Source organism: Protopterus annectens, chromosome 12.part0, assembly GCF_019279795.1.
Source record: "Protopterus annectens isolate FY-2018-M chromosome 12.part0, PAN1.0, whole genome shotgun sequence".
In the NCBI taxonomy this organism is placed as follows: domain Eukaryota; kingdom Metazoa; phylum Chordata; order Ceratodontiformes; family Protopteridae; genus Protopterus; species Protopterus annectens.
The window spans coordinates 1,126,304,969-1,126,320,200 of record NC_056746.1 but is presented as its reverse complement, the minus strand read 5'-3'; the positions used below and the strand labels follow the sequence as shown (position 1 = coordinate 1,126,320,200).

At 34.6% G+C, this 15,232-nt stretch overlaps 1 protein-coding gene across 1 annotated transcript in view; it reads right to left on the bottom strand.

The window, feature by feature from the left end:
* Positions 1 to 13,038, bottom strand: part of LOC122817377 (signal-regulatory protein beta-1-like) — a 281,645-nt gene extending 268,607 nt beyond the window's left edge. The window contains exon 1 of the mRNA XM_044090570.1: positions 12,930 to 13,038. Within this exon, the coding sequence (XP_043946505.1) occupies positions 12,930 to 13,008 (79 nt within the window). The 5' untranslated portion in view covers positions 13,009 to 13,038. The remainder of the gene's footprint in view (positions 1 to 12,929) is intronic.
* Positions 13,039 to 15,232: the final 2,194 nt, after the last annotated feature.

The window sequence follows — 15,232 nt, the reverse complement described above, 5'->3', positions numbered from 1 at the left end:
TTTTCCCATTATTCATATAGATATGGAACACAAACAGTTATTGATAATATTTTTGTCTCAATCTGTGTTCACATATCAGAGAAGTTTCAATAGTTTCATGTCAATTATTTTACCATAATTTTATAATCTTTGATATTATTTTAAAAACTGACAATTTGATACATCACATGAGATTGCCAGCCTAAATTATTAACATAAAAAGATTCAGAGATAGGTATGTTAAAGAAATCAAACATTTCCTAGAAATAAACATGAATGGTGAAGTATCTGACATTGTCATGTGGGATTCACTAAAGGCTTACTTAAATGGAAGAACTACAAGCTGGTATATTAGTAAAACAAGAGAATGGGACAAAGAATTGAATACACTACAGACCAAAACAGACACAGTAAAGTTAAATTTAAAACAAAATGACATTACCAGTCAGTCTGAACTTAAAAACATAAATATAAAACATCACAAAAGGCACATGACCTTGACTAAAACATAAAATGGAATGGCATTGTCTTGATCATTCCATTTTTTTTGTTTTAAATACAAAATATGTTGAAATTCTAAATAATAAAATTTCAATAAACCTGGAAAAACTTAAACTTCAGAAAATGAATAAACTAAATCATATCAAATACATTATAACACATATATAATAGATATTGTGTAAAAGTAAAGTTGTCTTCCCTCATAGTGACAGCATATTTTTTGAAATAGCATGTGAAACAAAGCCTGCAAAGTATGCAGAAAGAAATATGCAGCAAACGTATGATTAGTCTAGCAAAATGTGTTTGCAGGACAACAAGATATGCAGTAGACTTAAAACATTAGTAACAGATGGTTATGGTAATAAAGGCTTACTGAAAAATAGAAGCTTGCTAAAATAGCATGATAAGCTAAATATGTTCAAAGACTCAAATGACAGAACAGATCTAACAAAGGGGAAATGGCTAACAGTGCAAAAAGAAATGGCTATTTTTTGACAGAGTACACCCTGATCTTCTCAGAAACTGATAAGGAAAAAGAAAACTGATAAGGTCTACAATATTCTCAGAAATTGATTAAGGGACAAAAACCTGCTTTGGTCCACAATAATGCCACAGATATGCCAAAAATGTTTCAAGAAAATTGACAAAACAATTGGTTGGGAGGACATTTGATTATGACCTGAGAGTTGTCTGAAGAAGTGCAGTGTATCTGTCAGTAATTCATGTTATAAAGAAAATGTCAATATCTCAACAGTAGTGTTTGGTCAGCCACATTAATAAATATATTAAGTACATATACAGTTGTACAGTGTAGTGAGAGTAGGGAACAGGTGGAGGAGATCCTGGAGAGATGGAGATATGCTCTAGAGAGAAGAGGAATGAAGGTCAGCAGGACTAAGACAGAATATATGTGTGTGAATGAGAGGGAGGATAGAGGAATGGTGAGGATGCAAGGAGTAGAGGTGGCGAAGGTGGATGTGTTTAAATACTTGGGGTCAGTAGTTCAGAGTAATGGTGAGTGTGAAAGAGGTGAAGAAGAGAGTACAGGCAGGATGGAGTGAGTGGAGAAGAGTGTCAGGAGTGATTTGTGACAGATGAGTACCTGTAAGAGTGAAAGGGAAGGTCTACAAGAGGGTAGTGAGACCAGCTATGTTATATGGGCTGGAGACAGTGGCATTGACAAAAAGGCAGGAGTTTGAGTTGGATGTGGCAGAGTTAAAGATGTTAAGATTTGCATTGGGTGTGATGAGGGTGGACAGGATTAGGAATAAGTATATTAGAGGGTCAGCCCAGGTTGGAAGGTTTGGAGACAGCCAGAGAGGCAAGATTACATTGGTTTGGACATGTGCTGAGAAGGGATGCAGAGTATATTGGGAAAAAGATGCTAAGGATGAAGCTACCAGGTAACAGGAAAAGAGGAAGGCCTAAGATAAGGTTTATGGATGTGGTGAGAGAGGACATGTAGGTGGTTGGTGTGACAGAGCAAGATGCAGAGGACAGGAAGAAATGGAAACAGGTGATCCGCTGTGGCGACCCCTAACGGGAACAGCCAAAAGAAGATGATGATATACAGTTCTACAGTGTCTTAGTCTGTTTGCTATTTTAACACTTTAAGTAATAAAAAGGAAAGAAGAAAAGATATTAAAGGTATTCTTGAGGGCTTTAAAATATTTTATGAAAATATAAATAATACAAATAACCTAGATAATGATATAGCTGAAACTTTTCTAAGGGAAAATATAAATAATAAAATAACAACTGAACAAATAAGAAATGATAGACCATTCACTTTAACAGAAATAAATGATCAAATAAAAATGAAGTAATAATAAGGTGACAGGCTTAAATGTTCTTATGCTAGAACTATATAAAATGCTGCCGGATGATGCAGTTAAAATATTAGATAAGGTCTATAGAGAAATAAAAGAAAACTACTGAAGTTCCTCCACCATGGAAATATTTCCTTATATCACCTATTTTAAAACAAGATAAGGATCTTACAAAGTGTTCATCATACAGACCTTTTTCACTTTTAAATGTGGACAATACGATGTCCATGTCCATTTTAGCTAATAGAATTAATATACTTATACTTATACCTAAACTAATTAACAATGATCAAACTGGGTTTAAGTAGACAAGTATAGGATAAAATAATTAGAATACATACATCAATAGACTATGTAAATAAAAATAAAAAAATAACTTTTTATCATCAATCTTGATTTAGATAAGGCTTTTAGCTCAGTTAATTCGTTGCACCTGTTTAAAACACTTAAAGTGTATAATTTCTCACCTGAAGCTAATTACATTAATTTCTATGGTATACAGTAATTCTTGTGCTTATGTTAAAACAGGTTATTTTTTTTTCTTATTCCTTTAAATAACAAAATGACACAAAACAACACTATCCATTTTGACCTTTACTTTTTTGCATTAGCTATAGAACCCTTTGCTAATAGTATTAGATCCAATAAGAAGGGCGGCCGCAGTAGTGCAGTGGTAAGCATTGCCGCCTCACAAGAGGTTTTCTGATTCGATCCTCGGCTGGTGTGCCTTCTGTGTGGAGTCTGCATGTCCTCCCTATGGTCATGTGGGTTTCCTCCAGGTGCTCCAGTTTCCTCCCATATCCCAAAGACATGCCCTAGGTGGATTGGACACTCTAAATTGGCCCTAGATGTGAGTGCATGTGTGTGTGCCTTCTGTGGATAGTTGGGTGTCAGGCTGGCAACTCGACATCGTAAAACACCACTGCCAGTCATGAGTGGACAGGTGATCTGCTGTGGCAACCCCTAACTAGGAAAAGCCGAAAGAAGAAGATTAGATCCAATAAGAACATTAATGGTATAAAGTAAAAGAAGATTTTGAACTAAAGATTCAACTCTTTGCTGATGGTATTTTACTAACAATGGGAAATATAGAAAATTCATTAGAACATATAATTAGTTATCTGACCCAGTTTGAAGAAATCTTGAACTTAAGATTTAATTATAATAAAACAAGTACATTATTAATTAATAAAAAAATACAAAAATATTCTGACATCAGTTGGAATAGTAATCAAATGAAATACCTTCATATAACCATTATGTCTACTAGCAAAGAAATCATACAAAGAAACTTTCAACAGGTTGTTGATAAAATTTTAAGTTTAGTCACAAATTGAAACAAATTCTTCTTTACAATGGAAGAATGATTAATGCTTATTAAGATAGTAATTCTCCCTAAAATAATGTTAGTAAAATATTGTTAGTCTTACAATATTTAGTGTTATCTCTACCAAAAAATGATGAAGAAACAGATAATATTCTACTTATGTTTTTGGCATCTTAATAAACCAAGAGTTTCCTTTGATTGGCAGAGAAGAGGTTGGGATAACTGTGTATCAGGATTCCCTGATATTTATTTGTATGCTACTTCAATAATTGTAATAGCGTTGTAGATAAATTCATCTTATGATTCAAAATGGAAACAAATACATCAAGAAATATTATTAATAAATAATACATATATTGTGACCAGTCATAGACAAATAGTCCATAATAATTTTATCTGGTTATTAGAAGATTTTTGTGTAAATGGAATTACACCCTCTTCTCAAATACTGCATTGAAATAACACAGTTTCATCTTTCCGAAAGTTCACATATTCTAACCATTGCATTAAAGACTTAATATTTTCTGTGTTTCCAATTGCATATACAAATGACTGCTTAGAAACTGATAACTTCAACAAAATGCTAGTATTGAAACAACAAAGTAACTTAATTTATTGGCATAATTCTTATATGGTACTGATATATATATATATATATATATATATATATATATATATATATATATATGTATTGTTGAAAATGTAAGGTCCAAATACAAGCAAGATTCTGATAATTTGTTAATTTTACAAATATTTAGAGACAATAAGATATTTAACTTAAATAAGAAATTGCTCCCCAAATTTTTCGAATTCTGAATAAATATCAGTAATAATGTAATGAAAAATAAATCATATTTGTGACAAATTTATCAAATTCTTAAGTTAGATTTGACATATTTAGACAATTCCTATTGGAATTATTCCTCAGCAATTAATAATGAAGACTTCTCTGAAGAATACAAGAAAATAATGTTAAAATCTACAGATAAAACCACATCTTCATTATACTGGAAAATTTTCAATTGGAAATTCTTACATAGAATGTTTGTCACTTCTAACAACATTACAATTATGTATAAATTATACAGAATTAAATTCTGGATATGTGATTCTGAAATAATAGCTGATTGGGGGCATATGGTATATGAATGTGAAGTCATCTCCCCTTTTTGGAAAGACATTCATAAATTCTTTTAAGTTCTATGGTCAGATATATGTAATATTCCTACATTTTTAGTTTTATTTAATAATCTGATTCCTGAAATAATTTTAAAAATCCAAGTGCACCTTCTTTGGTATATTCTTGCTATAGACAGAAAAGTAATTACAAAAAATTGGAAAAGTAAAGTTTCTCCCTCTAGTGTTGAATTTATTACTATGGAAAAAATGTTTGCAGCAGTGAATAGCATACTATAAAGATAAGAACTTCTAATATTTTACATTCATATAAATCTTTGCTTAAACTTAAATACTTGCTTGAAAAACATGTTAATTGTTGTTGATATGTATAACTTTGATGTACTTATCGGCTGTGGACCTATGCAAATAGGCATTTGTTTGTTTTATAATTGATTTGTTTATCTGTTGTTTTAAAACCAAATTAAAAAAAAAAAGAAAATATGTAAAGAGGTTGGTTGCTCACCATTTGGAACACTTCCAGTCCAGAACTAAAACATATGGCCAATACTACCCCATTTGTGATTATGAATAATCAAACAGTCTGGCAGTAAAGTTCATCTCTTGCAACTATCCACATTTTTGCAGAATGTTAAGATTTTTGTTTCATATTTTAAGTTTATTCCTCATAAAAATTATGTTTTTCTGGCCAATCATTGATAATTGAAGTAAATAAATAATTTCATTTATTTATTATTTTATTTATTTCCAGTTTGATGACCGGGGAGGTCCACTGGGCTCAGGGAGCTTGTTTTCAGTGGAGGCCTGGGGAGAAAAGCTCCATAATAATAACAATAAGCAACAAAGTAAATATTACATAGTAAAACCTAGTAGGGTACAATCAAAAAGAATAGTGGAACATGCATTACATATATACTTATATATTAGAATAGGGACAAGTTGAACTGAGGATTAATGACAAACATTCGGGTTTCAGAATTCACATCCTTCAGAAAATCCATGTAATGGAAAATCGGCTATTATAGCAACTTTCTAAGTTTATAAGGGCGATAATTAACATCTTTCTATGAGTTTTGGGCCTTTTTTCTGTATTTCTGCCCACTTGCAAATTTATAGGAAACCTGTTAGTGCACAGGCAATGCAGAAAAAAATAATATATTTAGGCACTTTATTTCATCCATCTTCAGTAGCACAGTGGACAGAATGTGTACATATATATATATATATATATATATATATATATATATATATATATATATGTGTGTGTGTGTGTGTGTGTGTGTGTGGGTGTGTGTGGACATGCGCACGCGCTCATGTGTGTGTGTATGTATATAGACACACACACACACACACACACACACACACATATATATATATATATTTTATATATATATATATATATATATATATATATATACACACACACACATAAATATATATATATATATATATATATATATATATATATATAAATAAATATATATATATATATATATATATATATATATATATATATATATATATATATATATATATATATATATATATATATATATATATATATATATATATATTATGTATGGATCCCTATCAGTTGAATTCATATTGGCAACAAAATATGATTGAATTTCCTTAAACTCTAAGCTTTTGAATGGAAATCGCGGTATAGTGAGGATCGGGAAATTTACCATTTTCCTCAATGTAGTGTAATCTTGGAGTTGGTAAATATAATTTGCAGTGGGTGTGGGGGGGTGAAGAGGGCCTTGTCCCCCTGCAGAAACATAAAAAAATAGATTTTTGTGGGTTTTTTTTTTTTTTTTTAATTTTCAAGTTTTTGGAAATTCAATCATAGAATCTCGGGAATATGAATTTCAAGTTTCTGAAAACTTGATCAACTGACACACATATATATATATATATATATATATATATATATATATATATATATATATATATGTAGAGAGAGAGAGATATACCGTATTTCTTCGTAAATAAAACCTAAACAGAGAATAAGGCCTAGCATGGTTTCCCAGGGTGGTCATGATATAAAATCCTACCCCAAAAATAAGCCCCAGTTAAGATCGTCAACAACACATGACCGACGTGTTGAATTATAAAATAATATTATTGACATCCGTTGACTAAGGTTATCGTACTCTGCTCACCATTTTTGGACCATTCGGACACCCAACTTCTTCCTTTTGCAGAAAGTCATAAGATTCTTTCCCTGGGAGTCATCCACGATTCTTGCTGTAACCCTAATCATCACTCACACTTGACGGTTGAGATCCTTGGCCCACAAACATTGGCAGGTGGTCAAAGTACGGAAAATGAGTGTAAATCTCATGCACTTGATAACAAATGGCTGTGGTTGTGTCTTCTTAACTGTTGCCATTTTGTGTTGCCACTCCGGTCTCATAAGTCTTCAATTAACCCCCCCAAGACAAGATGAATGCAAAAAGAAAGAGCTATTCCATCGAGTACAAGAAAGGAATGGTGGAGGACTCCTGGGGAAAGAATCTGATGGCTTTCTGCAAAGAGAAGTTAGATCTCCAATTGGACCGAAAATGGCGTGCAGCATACAATAACCTCAGTCAACAGGTCGACAAGGGAAATGCTAACAAGTGCAAGTGTGGATCAGGTCAGCAACCATTATTTCCTGAGCTGAAAGACATCATCTGAGAATGGATTGCTAACAGGAGAGTAAAGGCTTTGGTTGTGAGCAGGGCTGATATTCAAGCATTTGGTCTTGCAATGGCACTACAGTTAGAAATATCCCCAGAAGAATTCAAAGCATCACAACATTGGCTGGATGGCTTCCTTCAATGATATGAACTGTCTCTAAGTAGATCAACAACACTGTTCAAGCTGGAAGATACTGAAGTTATTAAACGTGCACTTGCATTCAAGTCCTTTGTTGATGGCATTGACTTTTCTAAATACCAACTCTCCAACATGATTGCTATGGATGGAACTGCAGTGTTTATGGGCCAAGGATCTCAAACGACAATTGATCAGAGGGGTGCCTTGTCAATCTACAGTCCCTCCACTGGGTACAAGAGTGCACGTGTTACCTGTATTTTGGCATTTCATCTAGATGGAAAGAAAACTCCACCTCTAATCATTAGTAAGGACAAGAAACATAAGATTGAACGTGTTTCAAACATTTACATTCTTGAAACTGAAAAAGCCTGGTGCACATAAGCAGTTATAAGGAAGTGGGTAAATGTAATGCTGCCACTTGTTTTGCAAGGTGGCGAAAGAGGTCTGCTAGTCTGGGATTCAGCCAGCACTCACCACACTAAAGGCATGAAGAAATTCCTTGCACGGAGAAGAATAGATCAAATAATTATTCCCGCAGGAATGACTGCCTATCTCCAGACTCTTGATATTGCAATAAACAAGCCATTTGAGGACCATTTGTGCATGGAACTCAATGACTACATTGAAAATAGAATGGAGAGAAATCAGCATGGAAACTTTGTGAAGTCTAGCCTGCAAGAGGTAGTGACTTGGGTGAAAAATTCATGGGATAAAATCACTGACAGTTGTGTTGCCAATGCACTAGGAGCAGGCTACTTAGACAAGCAGTGCTCATTTAAGGAGACCTCTATTGCTATTCATGACAGACTGGGGCAAATGGTTCTACAGGAAATGGAGTTGCAAGAAATTCAGGCCAGAATTCAGGGGTTGGAGACTTTCATAATAATGTTCCAGAAGAAGATGACATGACTGCATTTGAATAGCTTTTCCATTATCGGGGCAACAGAATGGATTGCTTCTGTTTTCAGTTTTATTTCCCTCCTCCAAAACACATGTATTAAGATTTTTCTGCACTTTCTGTTAAGCATGAAATATTGCACTGTGAAAGCCAAGTTGTAGATATTCTGAAGTTGAAATTTTTGTTTCACTGTTTATGTAGAATTATCACACAACTGTTAACGTGTTACTTAGAACTGTTGTCCAATAACAGAAAATCGACAAATAAATGTCAATTTGTGTACATGAATAAATGTCGATTTTTGTACATGAATAAATGTCAATTTGTGTATATGAATAAATGTCGATTTTTGTACATGAATAAATCAATAAATGTAGATTGTTGTGCAAGGGGTAAATAAGGCATCCCTCTAATAATAAGCTTTAATGTGTATTTCGGCGGGGGAAAGGGTATAAGACACGGTCTTATTTTTGGGGAAATACGGTATATATATATATATATATATATATATATATATATATATATATATATATATATATATATCTATATGTATAGACACACACACACACACACACACACACACACACACACACACACACACACACACACACACACACACACACACACACACACACACATATATACAAATGGGTCCACTTCATATAAACGTGATCTCACTTACCTACCTTTCATAACATTGAACCGAGAACACTGAACGTCCACAACACCGACTGCTCAGAACACAGACATTTAACTAAAGGTAAGTAACCCATTGACCAACCCAACAAACAAACAAACAGAAGCAAAGAACACACTACATGGGGGCTTTGCCCCCCATCCCCCAACTAAATATAACTCTGAGATTGCACTACTGTGGAGGTCAGAGGCAAAGGTCAACATGCTGGCCAAGCAGTTACTTACCTTTAGTTACATGTCAATATTCTGAGAAGTCAGTGTTGTGGACTTTCAGTGTTCTCAGCTTGATGTTATGAAAGTCGGGTAAGTGGGATTTTATTTATATGAAAGGGACTTATACAAATCTATCTATATATATATATATATATATATATATATATATATATATATACATACACACACATATATACATATCTATCTATCTATCTACACACACACACACACACACACACACACACACACACACACACACACACACACACACACACACACACACACACACACACACACATTCATTTTCTATACATCTTGCTCTGGTTAAGATTGCAGTGGTAAAAAAGTAAGCAGGGTAGACCAGATTTAGCTTTTTCTTGCAACAGTCCTCATCTCAGCCTGCAGGAAGCCCTGGCATTCTCAGATACAGTGAGAGATACCATCTCTCCTTCATGTCTTGAGATTACTCTGGGACCTCCTTTCATTGGTTTGTGCTTGAGCGTCCACATTAGGAAGCCACATCATCTCATCTGATTCCTCTCAACCCTCAGAGACAGTGGCTGTACTCTGAAATCTTCATAGATTAACGAGTCATTTATGTTGTCATGGACTTTGAACCCAGTAATGCCACAAAATAACTTAATTTCTCCCTTTTATATCTGTGACCTTCTCCTTTTGGTCACCACCAAAATCATGATAATGAGTAACAATGGAAAGGTTTCACTACAAGGACAAATAGAGAAAACACATTCATGAAGACTTAATTACAGAAAATAAATTTTAAAGACAGCATTTATAATTAAACATTTAATTTTAAATATAGGTATTGTGAGGAGCTCCACTCCCACTATCCCTGTAAATAATGTAGCAACCCCCAAGGAGGCATTTATATTGAGAAAGAAAAAAATAAACAATACAAAACAGAAGCATCAAAATACCTACACAGAGCTAAAGTGCTTACAGAAATTAGTAAACAGCACCAAGGAAAGGCGTACAACAAATATGTACTTCAGCGCAGAATTCAGAAAACCCAGTAATCAGAAAAAAAACCTCACGAAGTGAGTCCAAAAGTGATGAGAAGAATAAGAAAGTCAACATCACCACAACACACAAGGGAAACCCACATGGCACAGCCAAATCTAAAAAGGGAAAACATATACTTATCATAGACTCCAAACAGAGGCCTATATACACACAAGCATTCATATACATATATACAGACAGAGAGAGACAAAGACAGAGAAACACAGTTTTGCCAAACATAGTCCTAGGAAAGTAGATATATTCCATACACAACCCACCTGAAATGATGGCACACACACATTACTTATATAAAACACTTACATATAGATAAAAGCCTCACAATCTCTCACATAAGTCCCTCACAAAGTCCAAGCCATAGTAGGCATATGCATATTGCTTTTGCCTTTTTTAATTTTCCAAATACTGCTAGTGAAAACTTTATGCTCATAAATACCATGCATGAAAAGAGCCAAACACTAGCAGTTACTCAGAACTTCAGCCAACAAATTTGTATTCCATAAAGACGATTCATAAAAACTGAAAGTCAGATAAACAAACTGCAGCAATGAACCACTGATCAGACGAGGACAGAAACATAGAATAACCAGCAAATTTTGAGCTTCATTTTATGACTCAGCTATCACTTTATCATGTTCCAGTACAAAGACTGTAGCAATGTTCCCATTGCAATCAGTCTCCTGATACCCTGTATCCTCACTTGTTTACAACACCCCAAGATACATAATCTGTTGCACATAGAGTAGCTATGTTTTATGGGCAAGGAGAAGATATATGATGCCCCAAAGCAGTAGTAGGTTTTTAAAGAAGGCATAACTGCCTTTATATTGGAGAAGCTTTGTCTTTCCCAGTGGTTTTACACAGAATTTCTTATTTGACACCTGGGGGTCATGATTCAGGTAAAAGCACTTCACTAGTTAGCCAACACAGATGTCTTTGTATTGTATCCCCTACATTATAAACAGTATGACCCCCTCACTGAGTATAACATCAGTGGTGGATAGGTCTGTCCCATGAGATACCACAGAGATCACGTTACTGGTGATTTAATCAGATAGTTGATGCAGGTCTGAAAACTGCAAGACGTTACATGTCCAGCAGTATGTTGTCACCCTTGCTACAACTTTCTAAAGAGTGAAAGGGAAAAGTACAAGCATAAGTCATATAGCCTGATGAATGTGATTACATCACATCTATGTTATTTCTAAATGTCTCATTGCTGGTAAATTGCTTATACAAGGCTACTGCCCAGCAGTGGCTATTCATCTTCCATTAGGAATACAGTGTGCAAGGATTAAGCAAAACTTATTTAGAGTCTGTTCTTCATAGCTACCTTGTGCCTACAAGTCAGTGCAACAGGTTATCTTCTCTTTCTTTCTTTTTTCTGTCTCATGCATCTAAAGAACTTGAAATCCTCTGATCTCTGCCTTTGCTTTTATTACCATGTTTTAGGTTTTTCTTCTTCTGATTAATGCTGCCATTGTACAAGTTATATTTCTCCTGCTGCATCCAAGGAAAATGTGACTTACAGGCTCTGCATCTCTAACCTTTCCAAAGGAAAAACAGTATTGATTTCTTATGCATTTTCTTAATTTATGTATACAGGATAGAACTTCTTGAATCTTTTGTCCACATCACTGCTCTCCTTTCATATTTATCTCAGAACATCCCCTCTTTAATTCAGAGTCAGGATTGTTCATTGAATTGTAATGACTCTTCTGCCCCTTACAGATTCCAGTGGCTTTGAGTGTGATAGATCTTATGGTGAGACTAGCGCTAACATGATGAGACCTATACAACAGCATTCATCCATGCACTGCATCCAGCAAGGTTTACCCTCTATGGTATCACATCTGCCTTGACTTCCTGAATATAAATGTACCAAGTCCCCATTCAATGAAACCACATTTCCTGAAAAGAAGCCTTGCAGAAGTATATGGAGGAATCACATCTCCCAGACACCTAATTTTTATAAAAAAATTCCAGAATCACTGCAAACCTGACATGCAGAATCCAGTAAACCTGCTCAAGAATAAAAATGTGCCCTGACAAATCAGCTGCAGCAGGAATATATGGTATGGGGGTAGTAATTTGCAACTTAATGTCCTTGGTCGTACATCCTACATCTCTTAATGTATATAATCATCTCCAGGACTGCAGCAAATCCTGTAATGAGGAAATATACATGCTGTGAATTACAGTGCTCAAATGCATATCACAGTGGTGGAATAACAGTCTAGAGCTGACAGGTTTGTAGCTGGCGTCACCACTGTGCTCCCTTTTAAACTGGCTATGCCACATCAGCTCATATCACATCATAAGTAACAATATACCTTATACAGCAACAGTAAATCGATCAACATCATATGCTATCCATTGTCATCAAAACACCCAAGATATGAATACTTAGCAAAACCATATGCATAAATAACACTCAAATGAATTATACTTAACAGATGTGACTAAACAATGATTCTTTACTTACCAATATGGTTCAGACATAGAATTATTATGGTGAAGCTGTACAGAACAGCAAATGATTTGGGGATGCTCGACATATGCATCGCTAAACATTGTACAGAAATGCTGCAGGATCATTTCTCAAGCATAACATGATCCTCCAAAACAGAAATTCTTTAAACATCAAGGGAACTGGAAGAGGAACAGATAATATCTGCATTCCTTATTTGGTGTGTTTCTGATTCATACTGGTAGTGTTGCTTAGCAGAACCGAGTATTGTATGTCACCCTGTGCAACAAAAGTATTCTGAAACAAATCCCTTTAGTATAAACAAGTGAAATCCCACTTCTTGCTGAATTGTAAAAGGTCATGCCTTTCTCTGTCAATTAAGGACATAGAAAACAATCCCATTAGTGTGACAATATATTCACCATATATTGTATTGAGGGCAATTTTGCAAATCACAAGGGCACCAAACATCATTGCTTCAAATACATAAATGAAATCAAAATAATATAAATTAATCTGATCCTGGGTTGTCCGTATAAAAGTAATACTCTTTCTAGTGAGTTTTCCTGGTTAGTGAATGAATAAAATAAACAAGGCAGTTAAGTTGCAGAGAAAGAGGTAACAGCAGATGAGTTTGGAGAATAAGTCAAAAAGTTCTGACAGCTCCACTGGAGGGAACAGTAGCTTGAAAGCTGATCTTTGCAGTAACAGAAATGCTTGTTAAAACATTAAATTAAGCTAATGCATCATACTTGCACTTCGTTTATCATGCTTGTTTTTATTTTTCAAGCAGTGAATATTCACACTACCACATTACTGTCTAAAAGACAATATCACAAATCAATGTTTCTTATCTCGCTTCGTTTATCATGCTTGTTTTTATTTTTCAAGCAGCGAATATTCACAGTACCACACTACTGTCTAAAAGACAATATCACAAATCAGTGTTTCTTATCTAGATGTAGCAAAAAGACATATCCATTAGACGTGCTTGGTGTTTTCACCTGCAAACCAAAGGGTAAAGGGGTCATGCAGACAAACCATTAAGTAAAAACTACAAGGAAGACTCATCCAAACTGGAGTCTTCACTATGTAATACCTTAAACTTCCTGTCGTGGACTTTTTTAAAAGTAGAAAATCTTGGGCATTCAGAAGCCATGCAGTTGAACCATTGGTACATCCTTAATGGGTTATTTGCATATAGCCCATGGGCCTCCACTACAGGAAGTTTAAAGTATAACACAGTGAGAATTCAATTGACTGCTGTAATATTGCTTATACACATTTATACAGCTGACTGTTATATTAAAATAATTTTTCTGCTAGTAGCAACAGACAGTTTTTACCTTTGCTATCCAGTAATACATCTTTATCTCCATGTTAACTCTACAGTTTTCATGAGCCCCTGCCACTGTTCAACCTCTTCTGATCTTAATCTCTCATTCACATAAATCTGCTCGACAGTTTGGATGTGAAAGACATTTTTATTTCTCATCTTTGCAGAATCTGTCTGACTTTTCTAATTATGCGTCTTTCTCTTGCACGTTAAATCTCTTTCTACTAGCTTTGAGACAAGCTGAACTTCTTCTGACATTGGGCCAGGTTGACTGGATTACATACTTTATCCAGCTTTATGACAGTGCATGAGGCCTTATCAGTAGAAAGCTGCAAAATAACTGATCCCATGCTGTAAGGGGATTCCATAGGGACCCTAATAAAAAAGCAATGCCATTTTCCTATTTAAAAATTAGACAGAATGTACATTAATTATTTCTACATTTCCTTCACTGATGTCTGCTTGTAAATTATAATCTTTAATAAAATCCAGGAAAAGCACTAAGTAAAAGTTCCCCTTCATGAAGGAGTTTGAGCAGGTTAGCTGTCATTTCACTGAAATCACCTGTAGCTGGAATACCAGGCTACTAAAGCAAATGACTCTCTCATGAATGCAGCAGTGAGGAAAAGGCAAGAGAGCAGGACAGTATCAGATGTATAATTTTCACCTTCAGAAACTTGCACTGTGACATATTTCTCATAATCTCTATTAACCTATATATTCAACTGTGTAAAATGAGGCATTACATCCCCAGGAGAGTGATGTGTTATTCTGCATGTGTATATGACTGAGGTACAAGTCTTGTTCTTTGCTAACTGATGCCATGCTGAGGGGTATAGAACCAGTATGGATTTGTTTTGTAGAGGACTGAGAAGGTGTGCACTTGTAATTACATCTGAACTAACAGAAGTAACAGTAATTATATTTTTGAAAGGGGTCTTAAGACAACTGGACAGTCACTGCTGATAATTACCCTCCTTGA